Here is a 15,769-nt window from a genome sequence, read left to right on the forward strand (position 1 = left end):
TGGACCAGTCTAGTTTGCTGTTGAGGTGAACACCCAGGTACTTCAAGTTCTCCACGATTTCAATGTCTTTACCCTGGATGTTCACCTGAGTGGTCTGTTGAGGTGTCCTCCGAAAGTCAACGACCATTTCCTTTGTCTTACTGGTGTTGATGTGCAGTTGGTTTTGCCTACACCAGTCGACAAAGGCTGTGATGACTCCCCTGTACTCCAGGTCGTTCCCGTCAGTCACTCGTCCAACAATGGCGGTGTCATCGGAGAATTTCTGGAGGTGGCAGGTGTCTGTATTATGTTTAAAGTCTGACGTGTAGAGGGAGAAGAGGAGTGGGGAAAGCACTGTGCCTTGTGGGGCCCCCGTGCTGCAAGTTACCACATCAGACGTACAGTCCTGGAGTCTCACATATTGTGGTCTGTTGGTGAGGAAGTTGATGATCCATGCAGCTAGGTGGTTCCTTACTCCAGCCACCTCCAGTTTCCCTCTCAGAAGGACCGGCTGAATGGTGTTGAATGCACTAGAGAGGTCAAAAAACATCATTCTCACCGTGCTTCCCGAGTTCTCCAGGTGTGAAAGAGACCTGTGCATCAGGTAGGTTGTAGCATCTTCCACACCAATGCCTGGACGATAGGCAAACTGCAGAGGGTCCAGCTCTGCATTCATCAGGGGGCTCAGGTGGTTGAGGATGATCCTCTCCAGTGTCTTGATCAGGTGAGAGGTTAGTGCTACCGGCCTGAAGTGGTTTGGCTCCCTGGGGTTCGCAGTCTTTGGGACTGGGACCACGCAGGAAGTTTTCCACAAGGTGGGGACCTTCTGCAGACTGAGGCTGAGGTTGAAAATATGCAGAATCACTGTGCCAAGTTGATCCGCACACTCTCTCAGTAGTCTGGAGCTGAGGCCGTCCGGACCGGTAGCCTTCCTAGCCTCGATCTTCTTTAGTTGTTTTGTCACCTGATCGACAGTGATGCAGAGACTGGTGGAAGAGGAGGAGGAAGAGGAGGAGGAAGAGGAGAACGAGGGGGTAGAGTTGCTTCTGGTCTGGGGGGTCAGGGGAGCGGGGGCAGGACTGAATCTGTTAAAGAACTGATTCAGTTCATTGGCCCACTCCCCGTCTCCGGACTCCGGGCCTCTCCCACTGTTGCCTCCGTGGCTCGAGATGGTCCTCAAGCTCCTCCAGACCTCTTTGGTGTTGCCTCTTTGGAGTTGCTTCTCTAGCCTCCTCCTGTAGCTGGTCTTTCCCCTCCTTATCTCTCTCTTCAGCTCCTTCTGGATGGTTTTGAGACTCTCCTTCTCCCCAGACCTAAAAGCCCTCTTCTTCTTGTTCAGGAGGGCCCTTAGATCCCTGGTGACCCACGGCTTATTGTTGGAGTAACAACGGACCTTCTTGGAGGGTACGATGTTCTCCACACAGAAGTTAATGTAATCTGTGATGCAGTGGGTCAAGCTGTCGATGTCTTCCCCATGTGGTTTGCACAGCACCTCCCAGTCGGTTGTCTCAAAACAGTCCCTCAGTACCATGCTGGTCTCCTCGGTCCATCTTTGTATGATCCTCGTGGTAGGTTTTATTTTCCTCACCGTAGGGATGTAGGTGGGGATCAGATGGACCAGGTTGTGGTCTGAGCGGCCCAGTGGGGGAAGGGGGGCTGAGCTGTATGCCTCCTTTGTGTTGGCATACAGCAGGTCCAGAGTTTTTTGTTCCCTAGTGCAGCACTTCACATACTGAGTGAAGGTGGGGAGAGTTGAAGTCAAGGGAGCATGGTTAAAATCACCGGAGATAAGAAGGAGAGACTGGGGGTGTGACGTCTGTAGCGGGACAGAGTAGTGTGGAGCAGCTCACGAGCCACTGCTGCATCGGCCGAAGGAGGTATATACACAGTTATTATGATGACGTGCGAGAACTCCCGGGGGATGTAAAACGGCCTGATGCTAACAGCTACTAGCTCGATTTCTCGAGTGCAAAATTGCTCCTTCACAGTAATATGCCCAGGACTGCACCATTTACTGTTAATAAAGACAGCTAGTCCCCCACCTTTCTTCCTACCGCTCTCCTCAGCGTCTCTGTCCGCCTTCACCAGCTGAAAGCCATCCAAGGAGATGAGAGAGTCTGGTATTCGCTCATCCAGCCAGGTCTCCGTGAAGCAGATAATGCAGGCGCTCCGATATTGTCCTTGTTGTTTGGTCAGCGCCGTTAGCTCTTCCATTTTGTTGGGGAGAGATCTTACGTTCCCCATAATAATAGATGGAATGCTGGGTCTGAAGCGTCGCTTTTTCTCCTGACATTTTCGTCCGGCTCTGCATCCTCTTCTCTTCCTCTTTAACTCAGCGGGGAGGTCCAAGTCCAGGGGAATCCCGGTGTTGCGTAGCGCTAACAGTTGATCCTTCGTGTAAAGCAGCGTAGGCATGGCTGGGTGGGTCAAAATAGTCTCCAAAATTTTGAAATTTGAATTTGAAAAGATGGACTAAACTAGTAGATCAAAGACTGCCTCTCGCACAGCTTGAGTCTTGGAGTAGAGTCTTGAAAGTAAAGTCCCAAAACATTAAAGTATCGAATATAATATATAAAGTGAAGTAACAACTAAAGTCTTAAGAGACAATAAAAACATAAAATAAAGGATAAAAATCCGTAAAAAAAGCTGTACAAACACAGAATTCGAGTGAGGGTTTAGGGAGCTATTGCAACAAGCAGCCGCTTTGAACGGCCTAACCCTAACCCCAACAGAGACCAAAAGAGCGGCGACCAACGGGGACCAAAAGACTGGCGACCAACGGGGACCAAAAGACTGGCGACCAAACGTCCGAGGACAGTTACGAGCGCATTAGTCAAGTGACACTAATAGCTAATAGCTGTAAAATTTAATAAATACACTCCGTGATAATTGTACTTTTGTACTTCTATTTCTGTATAGCCACAAAAACATGCAGTCTCCACTTATGAATGTCTCTATGTATGAATTTTTCAGGTAACGAAATATTTTATATGCTACAGAGTGACAAGATACGAAAAAGATCCAAGTTACAAAACCCCCCAAAAAGTAAATGCATTTCCTTATCTGTTACTTCATTTTGCAATTATTGTCACGCATGCATTCATTCTCAGTTTAGAGACCTCACTACCATGTGTGTGTGTGTGTATCTCTATCTGTATCTCTATCTTTATATATACACACATATACATACATTTCAGCAACACGCTTATTTATTTATCTACTAACTTGCTTATTACCTATCTATTTATGTCCAAAATGCCTTTCCTGTATCTGTATTCTCACCCTCTTGCTACTGTGACAATGAGATTTCCCGAATACGGGATGAATAAAGTTATCCAATCCAATCCAATATTAACTTTCTTATAATATTGACCCTAATAATGTGCTTTTGAGTCATTCAGTATTTCAGAAATACCACATGCGATGATTTTTCTTTCCAAGTTCCCTTCCAAGTAACACATTTGTACTTCCTATTAAAACCATGAATATGGAGGTGAAAATTGTGAATCAGGGGGCGGCTTATGTGAGAAATTTTAAAATTCAACAATTTAAAGCAGTTGTAAGTGTGGCTTATACACGTGGGGGTTTATCTGTGAGTAAATACGGTACACTTCATGATAATACATATGTATACGAAAAATATGTATGGTAGAATAGTGTTGGATCCTATTTATAAGTTTTTTGATTATCGCGTCTCAAGGGACGTTGTGGGGGCAGGATTTTCTTCCAACCGATCCAGCACAGACAGTTTGCCCAATGAGATTTCTGCAGAAAACAAGGAAGCACCTGAGTGCAATCCACTGATTGCACTTGTAGGACACCAGATTGGTGAAAAGGTATCCTCTTTATGGGTTGGAATGAAAACCTGCAGCCACTAATGCACTTTCTGGAATATTTTGCCCACCCCTGCTTTAAGCTGATTGGCGAAGAGGTTCGAAGAAGGGAGTTCATAAATGGTAATTGGAATTGAGTTACGGGTATGTGAGACACGGAAAGAGAAGGTGCTTTGGCTGAAAGCAATCTTTCTGGAGGTAACTACAGTCACCTCTAGAGTAACTACACAGTCACCTCTAGAGAATGGAGTTCACGTATGGTAATTGGAATTGAGTTACAGGTATGTGAGGCACGAACAGAGAAGATGCTTTGGCTGAATGCAATCTTTCTGAAGGTAACTACACAGCCACCTCTAGAGCCAGCTCTTGTTCATCTGTTGGAAATTTTATATTAATTCTTGTAGTGGCGGAGATTTGTGATGGGAGATTTTGTAAACTATGCTGGCATCAGCATGTTCAACAGTATTGTCCCAATTCAGGCATTTGTGGTTTTTTTAATAACAGACAGTGATGGTAAGTTTTTGGTTTCCTGTCTTATACTTTCAGAACTTGCTTATCAACGGTTTCACTTGGTTTTAGTGTAGTCTTGCATGCCGATGGCCAACCTCTTAGCCAGTAAGTCATGTGTGATACGATCGTTGTGTCAAAATACAGTTTTGCTGACTCAGGAGTTAGATTGTTTCGAATGAACCTAAAGTTGGATACATTTAATTTAATCTGAGTGTCAAGGGGATACTGTACTCCTTGCACACATCCTCACAAGTACTTATTCGTGGAGAAGAAATGTTGTGTAGGCTTTGGGAAAAAAAGCTTGAGAAGGTAAGATCCCTTTTCCATGACCCCTTAAATAAAGGACTGTACAAGTTTAAATGGAGACGTAAAGAGTTTTGGAGCTGGTTCCACCAAAACTGCTTAAAAATATCATTTAGTCTGAACATAGAAAATGTTTGATAGCCCCCTTTCATGCCCCAATGCTCAAGAAAGACATTTATCAAGGCCTTATGGCATTGCCTGCAAATACATTTCTGCAAAATAATAAAATCTCCCCCTGCCTGCACCTCCCTTTAATGAAGCGCTTTCTGATGTCAGAGCATCACAGAATTTTTCTTTTACCTTGAGATCTTCCAGTTGAATCTTTAAATACCAATCATGGTGCATGTGTTTCTCTGCCAAGAAAACCGCATGCCTGTGGTACCCGGCCTGACGAAGAACTTTAATGGCAATCTCAACATCAAAGTGAACCTCACTTTCACTGCTCTATTGAAAATACAGAACATGGGAAAACAGTAATGATAAATGTACAGTACAAGTTGTTTCATTTTTATTTGGTGCAACATTAAAATGCACATCAGATGAAGATCTTATTTATTATTATATCTTAAGGAATTACATCTCTTCAAGTCACCTTAATAAATTCTTCCAGCTTCAAACTGTCTTTCAGCTTTGTATAACAGTTGAGCAGCAGTGTGGTATGGTCTGCATTGGCCAATGACTGCCGATGCAATGCTTGTAGATAGGCTGTCAGGTTATGGATCCTCTGTGCATCGAGAAATTTTCTAATGACATATGATGGCTCAAGTTTCCCAATGGTGCTGGGGGAAACATGAAAATGTTTATAATATAAAAATATTTCAATGAAGAGAAACAATGAAAATTAAACATGATGATGGTGGCATGCCATTTGGGCCTTTAGCATTTATATTAACACAAACAATAATAAAAATTAAACATATGAGTATGGGGAAAAATAAGAATGAATAAATACAAATAAGCAAGGAATTTAAGAAGAATATTTTAGTCCTTCCCTCATGCAGATCTCTAGAGTAGTGTTTTGGGGCTGCGTGGTGGGCAACATAGATTTTCAAATCCCTCCAAAGATTTTCCATGGAGTTGAGATCTAGAGATTGACGAGCTACTCCAAGACATTGATATGCTTCGTACAGAGCAGTTTGTCCATTGACTGAACCTTTAAAAATGACAATGATCTATGGGATCATTTGCATTACGAAACATCCAGCAATGAATCTAAAATTAATCCAGACTGATCACTGAAGGAAAAACATCCCAAACCCTGAGGTTTCTTTGGCTACAACTCTGCATTCTTTCTCCTCCAAACGTGAAAAAGTCCTACTTTGGTTTAATTTGACCCTAAGACAATCCAAATACTAAAGGGTCTGGGTACGTACTGTTAGGCAGGAGGACACGTCCAGCTCCTTGAGGATATTGGACACACCGTGGCCGGTCGAGTTGCCTAAAGACGTTTAGCCGACTTACGTCTGGCCGAGCCCCAACTCGCTGAGGGTGCATCTGGACGAACGTAGAGTTAGCCGAACGACTAGTTAGCCAACCGGATAGCCAGCCGAAGGACGTAAAATACTGTATCGAACTCAATGCGTTGTGGCGTTTCGTCTTTGTTACCTTGCAGTTTCTAGCATGTCAAGTCTAATTTGTGCTCACATAAGCCGTACCCTTGATTCGGTCATCACTTTTTGCGACAAATACAGCGTATGTGAGAAAATACGGTAATTATTTAGCTAAAATCCTAATTCAAAAGACCAAAGCCCGGAATTAACAAAATAAAAGCCGGAGGAGAGCATGTGTTATTTAATGAAAAAAGTTGAGCTCCATAATTGTAAAGTAAATACATATTGTTGTAAATGTGCAAAAGTGACTAAAAAATATTTACATAATATCTGAAGCACTGTGCGGTGCTAAATATGAGAACATCTCCGCCGCTGTCTTTTTAACCGGGTGCAGCTTTACATACAGCGCCACAAAAAAAAAGACATGTTCAAAACCTAAGACAGTCAAATTCCAATCTCCACTATGACGAAAACCCAAGATCAAAGAATCAAGAAATGAATTATAAACCGGCACTCGGCTGGGAAGACTAGTGGTGTACAGATGGAGCTCCTTTCAGCCAAATGTGTACATACTACAGTCGAACCTTGTGATACGACTGCTTCGCCATACGACATTCTTCGAAAATTTCGATCGAATAATTCGGCCGCGATACGTTAAAAATTTCGTGATGCGACCAAGCCAGGGGGCCATGGCACTGTCTTTTTTGCATCTCTTTCATGTATAAAATATTTCGACGACCACTGGGCGGACTTTGTATTTCCCCACCCGCCAGCTTTTTCCCCCACGTTGGGTACATTTACAGGTAAACAATATTACTGTGGATCGGCAGAGTTCTGCATAGAAAAGGCGTTGACAATGGACACAAAACGCGAAATATTTGAAAAATAAAGTGGGTAACGTGTTACTGAGCTCGCTAGGCAATACGAGAGGAATACGTCAACCATTTCCACCATCCTTAAGTAGAATGACGCATCAAGACATTTGCCTTGATTATCGCCGAGGAAAGTTACATCCCCCAGCAAGTTTTCAACTGCGATGAAACTGATCTTTTTTGGAAAAAGATGCCCAGGCGGACATTCATCCTGGCAGAGGAGAAGGCACTACCGGGACACAAACCCATGAAGGACCGCTTAACGCTAGCGTTGTGTGCTAATGCGAGCGGTCACTGTAAAATTAAGCCGTTACTAGTGTACAATGCTGAGAACATGCGTGCCTTCAAGAGACCTACAAGTGATGTGGCGCGCTAATAAGGGTTTTGGATTACGCGTATTGTGATATTTGTGTGCGTCATTTGTGAAACATTTCGAAGGGGAGGCAAGTTCCTAACAACGCTTGATGCGTTCGTTTTGAAGACTCAGGCAAAACGGCCGGGTGGGGTCAAGTCGTAGAACTAAGGTAAAAAAAAAGATTAAATCAAAATTAGAATTCAGCTGTGTGAAATTACATTAAAAGTTGAGTGTCTGTATATGGTTATCCAAGTTAATTTAAATGTTTGTTCTGTGCAATGCATTGTTGCCGTGGATAAAGTCCCCCCAAACAGCCTCCACCTCCGTGTGTGTTATTGTCTCTCCCCTATGCCAAATGCATCTAATTTTACATCTATTAAACACATTTTATTACTATTGAACCACTCATTATTTATTACTTTGTCAATATATGGCAAATTAGAAGAAATAAAACCTATTTTCCAATCCAATATCCTGTTTTTGGTGTTTTTTCAGAGGGTTGGAACAAATTAATTTGTTTTCAATTCATTCCAATGGGAAACGTCCGCTTGAGTTACGAAATGCTTGTCAGACGATCACAGTCTTGGAACGGATTACGATCGGAAGTCGAGGTACCACTGTATTACACTTCTGAATGATTCCTTCATTCTATGACACTATTTTTGGCCCAAATTGAAGATGGTGCTTTTTGCATTGAAATAAGACTGAAAAAGTGTTGGTCGTCTTATATTTGGTGTCTAGACATTATAAATCACAACACAAATTGGCGCCAGATATATCTGAAGCGAATGCTGAAAACTTTTATGGAAAACGCAGTAATTGCAATTCTGTTAATTTATTAGTTAATTCACATTTCAAACTCCAGAGGCCATTTTTTTACAAATTTGATTGCACCTAATTTGTATATTGAAAGTTTTGATGAAAATTATGATGTGATAAACAGGTTTTGCATGATTTGAATGAGGCAACACGACTTGCTTTTTCTCTTAAATATATTGTTGTAAATCATTTGTTTCAGATGTATACTTTGAATTTGGTGTTCAAAAAGTTTTTTTTTTAAACTTGAGTCTTGAAAAAAAGAGGTTCGACTTAATCAGGATCGTCTATTTTGGGCCAATATCTAATTTTACACTGATTACGAGTTCGAACAGGTGAGTAAAAGCTAACAGAGCTTTTTACGGAATAAGTTTACAGATTCGTGTATTGTTTGAAGTTGATTATTTTATTAATTATACTGTAATTAACACACACACACATATATATATATATATATATATATATATATATATATATATATATATATATATATATATATATATTTTTTTTTTTTAAATAAGATTTGTGGCTTTTCATTTTTCATTTTATCTTTCATGGTTGAGTTATACCCTTGATGAAAATTACAGCACTCTCTTTTTTGTAATAGTAGTCACACAATTGATGGCTAAGCAAATATTTTTTCGCCCACCTACAGTCATCCCCACCTCCGTCGACCCCATTTCAGGAGTACTGTTGTCCCATTAACGATATAAAAGACACCTGTCCAAAACCTCACTCTGTCAGACTCCAAACTCCACTATGACCAAAACCAAAGAGCTGCCGAAAGGACACCAGAGACAAAATTATAGACCTGTACCAGGCTGGGAAGACTGAATCGCAATACGTAAAATGCTTGGTGTAGAGAAATCAACTGAGGAAGCAATTATTAGAAAATGGAAGACATACAGGACCACTGAAAATCTCCTTCGAACTGGGGCTCCATACAAGAACGGCGAGCAAAAATCTCAGAACCACACGAGGGAACCAACAGAGAGCTGGGACCACAGTAACAAAGGCTACTATCAGTAACACAATCCGCCGCCAGGGACTCAAATCCTGCACCGCCAGACAGGTCTCCATGCTGAAGCCAGTACACATCCAGGCCCATCTGCGGTTCAGTAGCGAGCATTTGGATGATCCAGAAGAGGAGTGGGAGAATGTGTTATGGTCAGATGAAACCAAAATAGAACTTTTTGGCAAAAACACAGGTTATTGTGTTTGGTATAGAAAGAATACTGAATTGCATCCGAAGAACACCATACCCACCGTGGATTATGGGGGTGGAAACATCATGCTTTTGGGCTGTTTTTTTTTTCAAAGGCATCAGGACGACTGATCTGTGTAAAGGAACGAATGAATGGGGCTAATTTATCGAGAGATTTTGAGTGAAAATCTCTTTCATCAGCAAGGACTTTGAAGATGAGACGTGGCTGGGTCTTTCAGAATGAAAATGATCCCAAACACACAGCCAGGGCAACAAAGGAGTGGCTTCGTAAGAAGCATTTCAATGTCCAGGAGTGGCCTAGCCAGTCCCCAGATCTCAACCCCATAGAAGATCTGTGGAGGGAATTGAAAGTCTGTGTTGCCCAACAACAGCCCCAAAACATCACTGCTCTGGAGGAGATCTGCCTGGGGGATGGGCCAAAATACCAGCAAGTGTGTGAAAAGCTTGTTAAGAGTTACATAAAAAGTTTGGCCTGCATTATTGCCAATAAAGGGTACATAAAGTATTGAGATTAATTTATGGTATTGACCAAATACTTTTCTACCATGATTTTCAAATAAATTCTTTAAAAATCTAACTGTGATTTTCTCTGGGTTTTTTTCCACATTCTGTCTCTCATGCTGAGGTTCACCCATTTTGACAACTACAGGCCTCTCTAATCTTTTCAAGTTGGAGAATTTGCACGATTGGTAGTTGACTAAACACTTATTTGCCCCACTGTATATGCTAACAGGCCAACAGGAGGAATGAAGGCCGACATTTTAAAAAAACGGATTACAAAATGCCTCTTTGTCCAAATCTACAAGTCGGTGACAGTGAATAAAACAGTGAAGAGTAAAAAATAAATAAGCAATATAGGCTATAGGAAGCAATATAGGCTATAGGGACTATATATTAAAATTTAAAATACTGGAGCATAACCCGACAAATGTTGTATTTTTTCCTTACGATATTTCTTATAAATAATTTCAGAGTAAAGCTCTTTTTTACCCAAGTCACCCAAGTCAGACATGATTTAATTACCGAATATATTGCTGAATGGCACCATCATGGTCTCCCTTAAGGTAAAGGTGATCACCATACTGCCTGAAGATCTCTGATAATCCATCACTATCTAGATGCTGGCTTTTAGCCAAGTTTATGGCCATCACAAACAAGTTCTTCTTAAACAGCATCTTTAACAGAATAGTTAAAAAATCAGCAGTGAGGCAAATAATAAATGATGATTCTGATACTTTTAAAATAAGCACTACATTGTCTAGGTATTGACGAGTTTTAGGTATCCATGACTTACTTCAAGCTTGGTCTGTGTGTCCTTCTCTTGGATAATATACATTTTTCCATCTCTAGTGAGAACAAAGAAAGAGCCCCATTCTGCTACCACATCAATGACATCTTGAAACAAAGCACTGTAGGCGATGAACTTATTGTCCAAGTCATAGATGGTCAGTAGCTGCTTATCTGATGGACAGCTTTCACTGCTGCCAAACCTTGTCCTGTTTAATCATTGACAAACTTATATAAGTTATTTTTTCATGGAAGTAATCAAGATGGTATATAACAAAACTATATTATAATACAAATGAATACATATAAAATAAAATAAAAAGGAACAAAATAGTTTTAAGCACAGCCATTTTAATTCATAGAAAACAATATTTTAAATCAGGGGTGGGAAAACTGTTCCTCGAGGGCCGCTGTACGTGCAGGTTTTTGTTCCAATCGCTTTAGCACAGATACTTTTTTAACCAGTGATATTTCTGCAGACAACCAGAAGAACCTGACTCCAGTCCGCTGATTGCACTTGTAGGACACCTGATTGGTGAAAAGGTGTCCTCTTTATGGGTTGTAGTGAAAACCCACACCCATCTTATCTTTGTACAATAGTTTGCCCACTCCTGTCTTAAATACAGTGGGGGAAATAAGTATTTAGTCACCCACCAATTGTGCAGGTTATCCTACTTGAAAAGTTTAGAGAGGCCTGTAATTGTCAACATGGGTAAACCTGAACCATGAGAGACAGAATGTGGAAAAAAAACTCAAAATCAAATTGTTCGGTTTTTAATGTATTTACTTGCTAATCATGGTGGAAAATAGTAAAAATAATAATAATAAAAAGAGTATCTAGTCAATTCCAAAAGTTCATCGCAACATTTTGTACTCTTTATTGGCAATAACGGAGGCCAAACATTTTCTGTAACTCAAGATTTTCACACACTGTTGCTGGTATTTTGGCCCCTCCCTCCATGCAGATCTCTGGAGCAGTGATGTTTTGGGGTTGTCGTTGGGCAACACAGACTTTCAACCCCCCCTTCACAGATTTTCTATGGGGTTGAGATCTGGAGGCTGGCAAGGCCACTCCAGGACCGTGAAATGCTTCTTATGAAGCCACTCCTTTGATGCACAAGCTGTGTGTTTGGGATCAATTTTATCCCGAAAGACCCAGCCACGTGTCATCTTCAATGTCCTTGCTGATGGAAGGAGATTTTTTTTCAAAATCTCTCGATACTTGGCCCCATTCATTAATTCATTATTTCATTTACACAGATCAGTCGTCCTGGTCCATTTGTAGAAAAAAAACAGCCCCAAAGCATGATGTATCCACCCCCATAATCCACGGTGGGTATGGTGTTCTTTGGATGCAATTCAATATTCTTTCTCCTCCAAATAAAAAACACCTGTGTTTCTACCAAAAAAATGTATTTTGATTTCAACTGACCATAACATTATCCCAGTCCTCTTCTGGATCATCCAAATGCTCTCTAGCGAACCGCAGACGGGACTGGGTGTGTACTGGCTTCAACAGGGAGACACTTCTGGCAGTGCAGGATTTGAGTCCCTGGTGTCGCATCGTGTTACTGATAGTATCTTTTGTTACTGTGATCCCAGCTCTCTGTAGGTCATTCACTAGGTTCTCCCCAATGTGGTTCTGGGATTTTTGCTTAGCGTTCTTGTTATCATTTTGACGCCACATGATGAATTCTTGCATGGAGCCCCAGATGGAGGGAGATTAGAAATGGTCTTGTATGTTTTCCATTTTCTAATAAGTGCTCCCCCAGCTGATTTCTTTACACTAAGCATTTTACCTAATGTAGATTCAGTCTTTCCAGCCTGGTGCAGGTCTACAATTTTGTCTCTGGTGTCTTTGACAGCTCTTTGGTCTTGGCCATAGTGGAGTTTGGAGTGTGAGATACTGAGGTTGTGGGCAGGTCTTATATACCAATAATGGGTTAAAAACAGATGCTATTAACACAGGTAACGATTGCAGACTTCGTTAGACATCATTAGAAGTTAGATTTAATTGACAGCCAGAAATCTTGCTTGTTTGTAGGTGACCAAATACTTATTTTCCACTCAAATTTTGAAATAAATTATTTAAAAATCAGACAATGTGATTTGGGTTGAGGTTTACCCATGTTGACTTTTACAGGCATTTATAATCTTTTCAAGTAGAACTTGCAAAATTAGTGGTTGACTAAATACTTATTTCCCCTACTGTATTTCTGACAAATTATCACAATGAAAAAAGGCCACTAAAAATATGTTAAAAAGAAACTTTTTAAGATTGTATATTATCATCTAAAGAGCATGAGGACAAAACAACCCTTTTCATGTTTTTTTTACAAATCACAGCAAATCTTAATTTACAGGATTTCTCTTTAATTCTTATATGTTATGATGGTTAATGTTCTCACTTTGGATTTTGAATAATTAAGAAAAGATAGCCTCGATGCCAGCGAGCCAAAATCTTGGTTCCATCAAAAGCAAAGCAGGGTCCTCGTTCATCAGGCTGGTACAGATACACACATTCATCACCAGCCACAACAAACTGAGAATCCTGTGAAGGATCTGTGAGAGATGAGCATTGAAGTGCACAGCCATGTGTATCCAGCTCTACCTTTGGATACTCTTTCAGAGAAAGAGAATAGCACTAAATAATGGAAAGAAAATAATTGGTATGGAAATCAATTGCACATTTATATTGATGTAAAACGTAGTTTAAATTGATAATAGCAACTAAACACAATTGTTTAGCTGCCAAACTTACATAAACTTTCTCAAGAGTAGCAACATACAAATGTGTGACTTTAGCAACTTGACGGAATGCGAGGCCCGTGACTGGGATGGTTCCCTCATGCAGAGTAAGAGTTTTACTGTGACGATCTCGAGTTATGTCACCTTTCGTCAAAACTACACTGCCATCTGTGAAACCTATAAGGAGAAACCATAAACATTAACCTGCATCAATCTAACACTGAGTAAACCCTGGGAGATATGACAGAAATTATATATATATATATATATATATATTTTTTTTTTAAAAACAGTCGATAGATAATTATCACGCTAACTATCACATCTACTGTCTTTCAAATTTGAAACTTCAAACTTCTCTGAATAAGTAAATTCATTATTATCCTTGTCATTCAATTATGACAGCAATACAGTGCTGTGAAAGAGTATTTGCCCCTTCCTGATTTCTGTGTTTTTTACATATTTATCGCACACAAGGCAGCCCGGTGGATTGAGTGGTTAGCTTGTCGGCTTTACAGCTATGGGTTCCAGGGTTCAAATCCAGGTCAGTTCACCTGAGTTTGCATGTTATCCCTGGACCTGCGTGAGTTTTCTCCGGGTACTCCGGTTAACTCCCACATTCCAAAAACATGCATGGTAGGCTGATAAGACACTCTAAATTCCCCCAAGGTAAGAGTGTGAGAGTTAATGGTTGTCCGTCTCCTTGTGCCCTGCGATCGGCTGGCCACCAATTCAGGGTGTCCCTCGCCTATTGCCCGAAGTCAGCTGGGATAGGCTCCAGCAGCCCCCACGACCCTAGTGAGGATGATGCGGGTTCATAAAACAAATGAATATTACACTAAGGTTTCCGATCATCAAACCAATTTTAGTATGACACAGAGATAACCCAAGGAAATAAAAAAATAGTTTCTAAATGATGATTTTATTTACCGAGGCAGAACAAAATACAAACTTGTCTGTCCTCTGTGAAAAAGTAATTGCCATCTGAACCTTATAACATGTCACCTTTGGCAGTGTTAAGTAAAATCAAACATTTATGACAATTTTTGCCATCTTTAACAAAGCTTTGGAGGAGGTTTGGCTCACTCTTCTGTGGAGAATTGTTTCGGTTCTGCAAAATTAGATTTTCTAGCATGAGCAGCCCGTTTCAGATAACACTACAGCATTTCAATGGAATTTATATACGGACTTTGACTTGGCCACTCCAAAACCTTAACTTTGTTTTATTTAGCTATTCAGAGGTAGACCTGCTTGTGTGCTTTGGATTGTTAAACTGAGAACATTCTCCTTCAAGATTTCCTGGTCGAAGAATTCATTCTTCCATCAATTACAGCAAGTCCTGGTCTTGAGGAGGCGAAGCAGCCCTAGAGCATCACACTGCCACCACCTTGCTTCACTGTCGGTATAGTGTTTTTTTGATGGAATGCTGTGCCATTTTTTGCCAAATGTAATGGGCCGTACACCTTCCAATAAGTTCAACTTTTGACTCATCAGTCCACAGAATGTTCTTCCAAAACTGTGGAGGTTCATCAAGATGTTTTGTGGCAAACATAAGACAAGCCTTTATGTACTTTTTGGACAGCAAAGGTTTTTGCCTTGGAACTCTGGCATAGATGCCAGCTTTGACCAGTGTTTTCTTATAGTAGTGAACATTGGCCTTAACTGAGGCCAGCGAGGCCTGCAGTTCTTTCAATGTTTTTATGAGTTATTTTGTGACCTCCAGGATGAGTCGTTGATGCACTCTTGAGAAGTTTGGCCGACCACTCCGGGGAAAGTTTGCCACTGTTCCCAGTTCTCTCCATTTGTAGTTAATGGCTTTGACAGTGGTTTATTGGAGCCCCAAAGCCTTGGAAATGGCTTTGTAACCTTTTCGACACTGATATATTTCCATCCTTTTTTTTCACATTTCTTACTGAATTTATTTGCATGATGCTCTGATCCTATAGCCTACGTCACTTTTTCTGAGACATTCTATTTGTTTTCTTGATTCAAGACGCGATGATAATCAGGTGTAGGAGCGGCCTCTGAAATTCAACACAGCTTTCCTTCAATTGTGATTAGTTAGTTATTTTGTGATTTGACAAAGGCGGGCAATTTTTTTTTTCACAGGCGGGCAGCCTTGGTAAATAAAATCATTTAAAAACTGCATTTTCTGTTTCCTTGCGTTGTGTTAAAAAAAATGATTTAATGGTCTGAAACCTGTGTGTGGAATAAATATGCAAAAACACAGAAATCAGGAAAAGGGCAAACATTTTTTCATGGCACTGTACGTTACCTTACTTTAAAAAAAT

The 15,769-nt window shown here is 40.7% G+C and overlaps 1 protein-coding gene across 1 annotated transcript in view; it reads right to left on the bottom strand.

Annotated features, from left to right (window-relative positions):
* LOC144212930 (vacuolar protein sorting-associated protein 11 homolog) overlaps positions 1–15,769 on the bottom strand; it is a 42,088-nt gene that overhangs the window by 22,889 nt on the left and 3,430 nt on the right. The window contains exons 4-9 of the mRNA XM_077741125.1: positions 13,492–13,655; positions 13,139–13,374; positions 10,738–10,939; positions 10,467–10,618; positions 5,218–5,404; positions 4,926–5,069 (exon numbers count right to left, since the gene is read on the bottom strand). Coding sequence (XP_077597251.1) covers positions 4,926–5,069; positions 5,218–5,404; positions 10,467–10,618; positions 10,738–10,939; positions 13,139–13,374; positions 13,492–13,655 — 1,085 coding nt within the window. The remainder of the gene's footprint in view (positions 1–4,925; positions 5,070–5,217; positions 5,405–10,466; positions 10,619–10,737; positions 10,940–13,138; positions 13,375–13,491; positions 13,656–15,769) is intronic.

The sequence above is a fragment of the Stigmatopora nigra genome, chromosome 19 (genome assembly GCF_051989575.1).
Source record: "Stigmatopora nigra isolate UIUO_SnigA chromosome 19, RoL_Snig_1.1, whole genome shotgun sequence".
NCBI classification, from domain to species: domain Eukaryota; kingdom Metazoa; phylum Chordata; class Actinopteri; order Syngnathiformes; family Syngnathidae; genus Stigmatopora; species Stigmatopora nigra.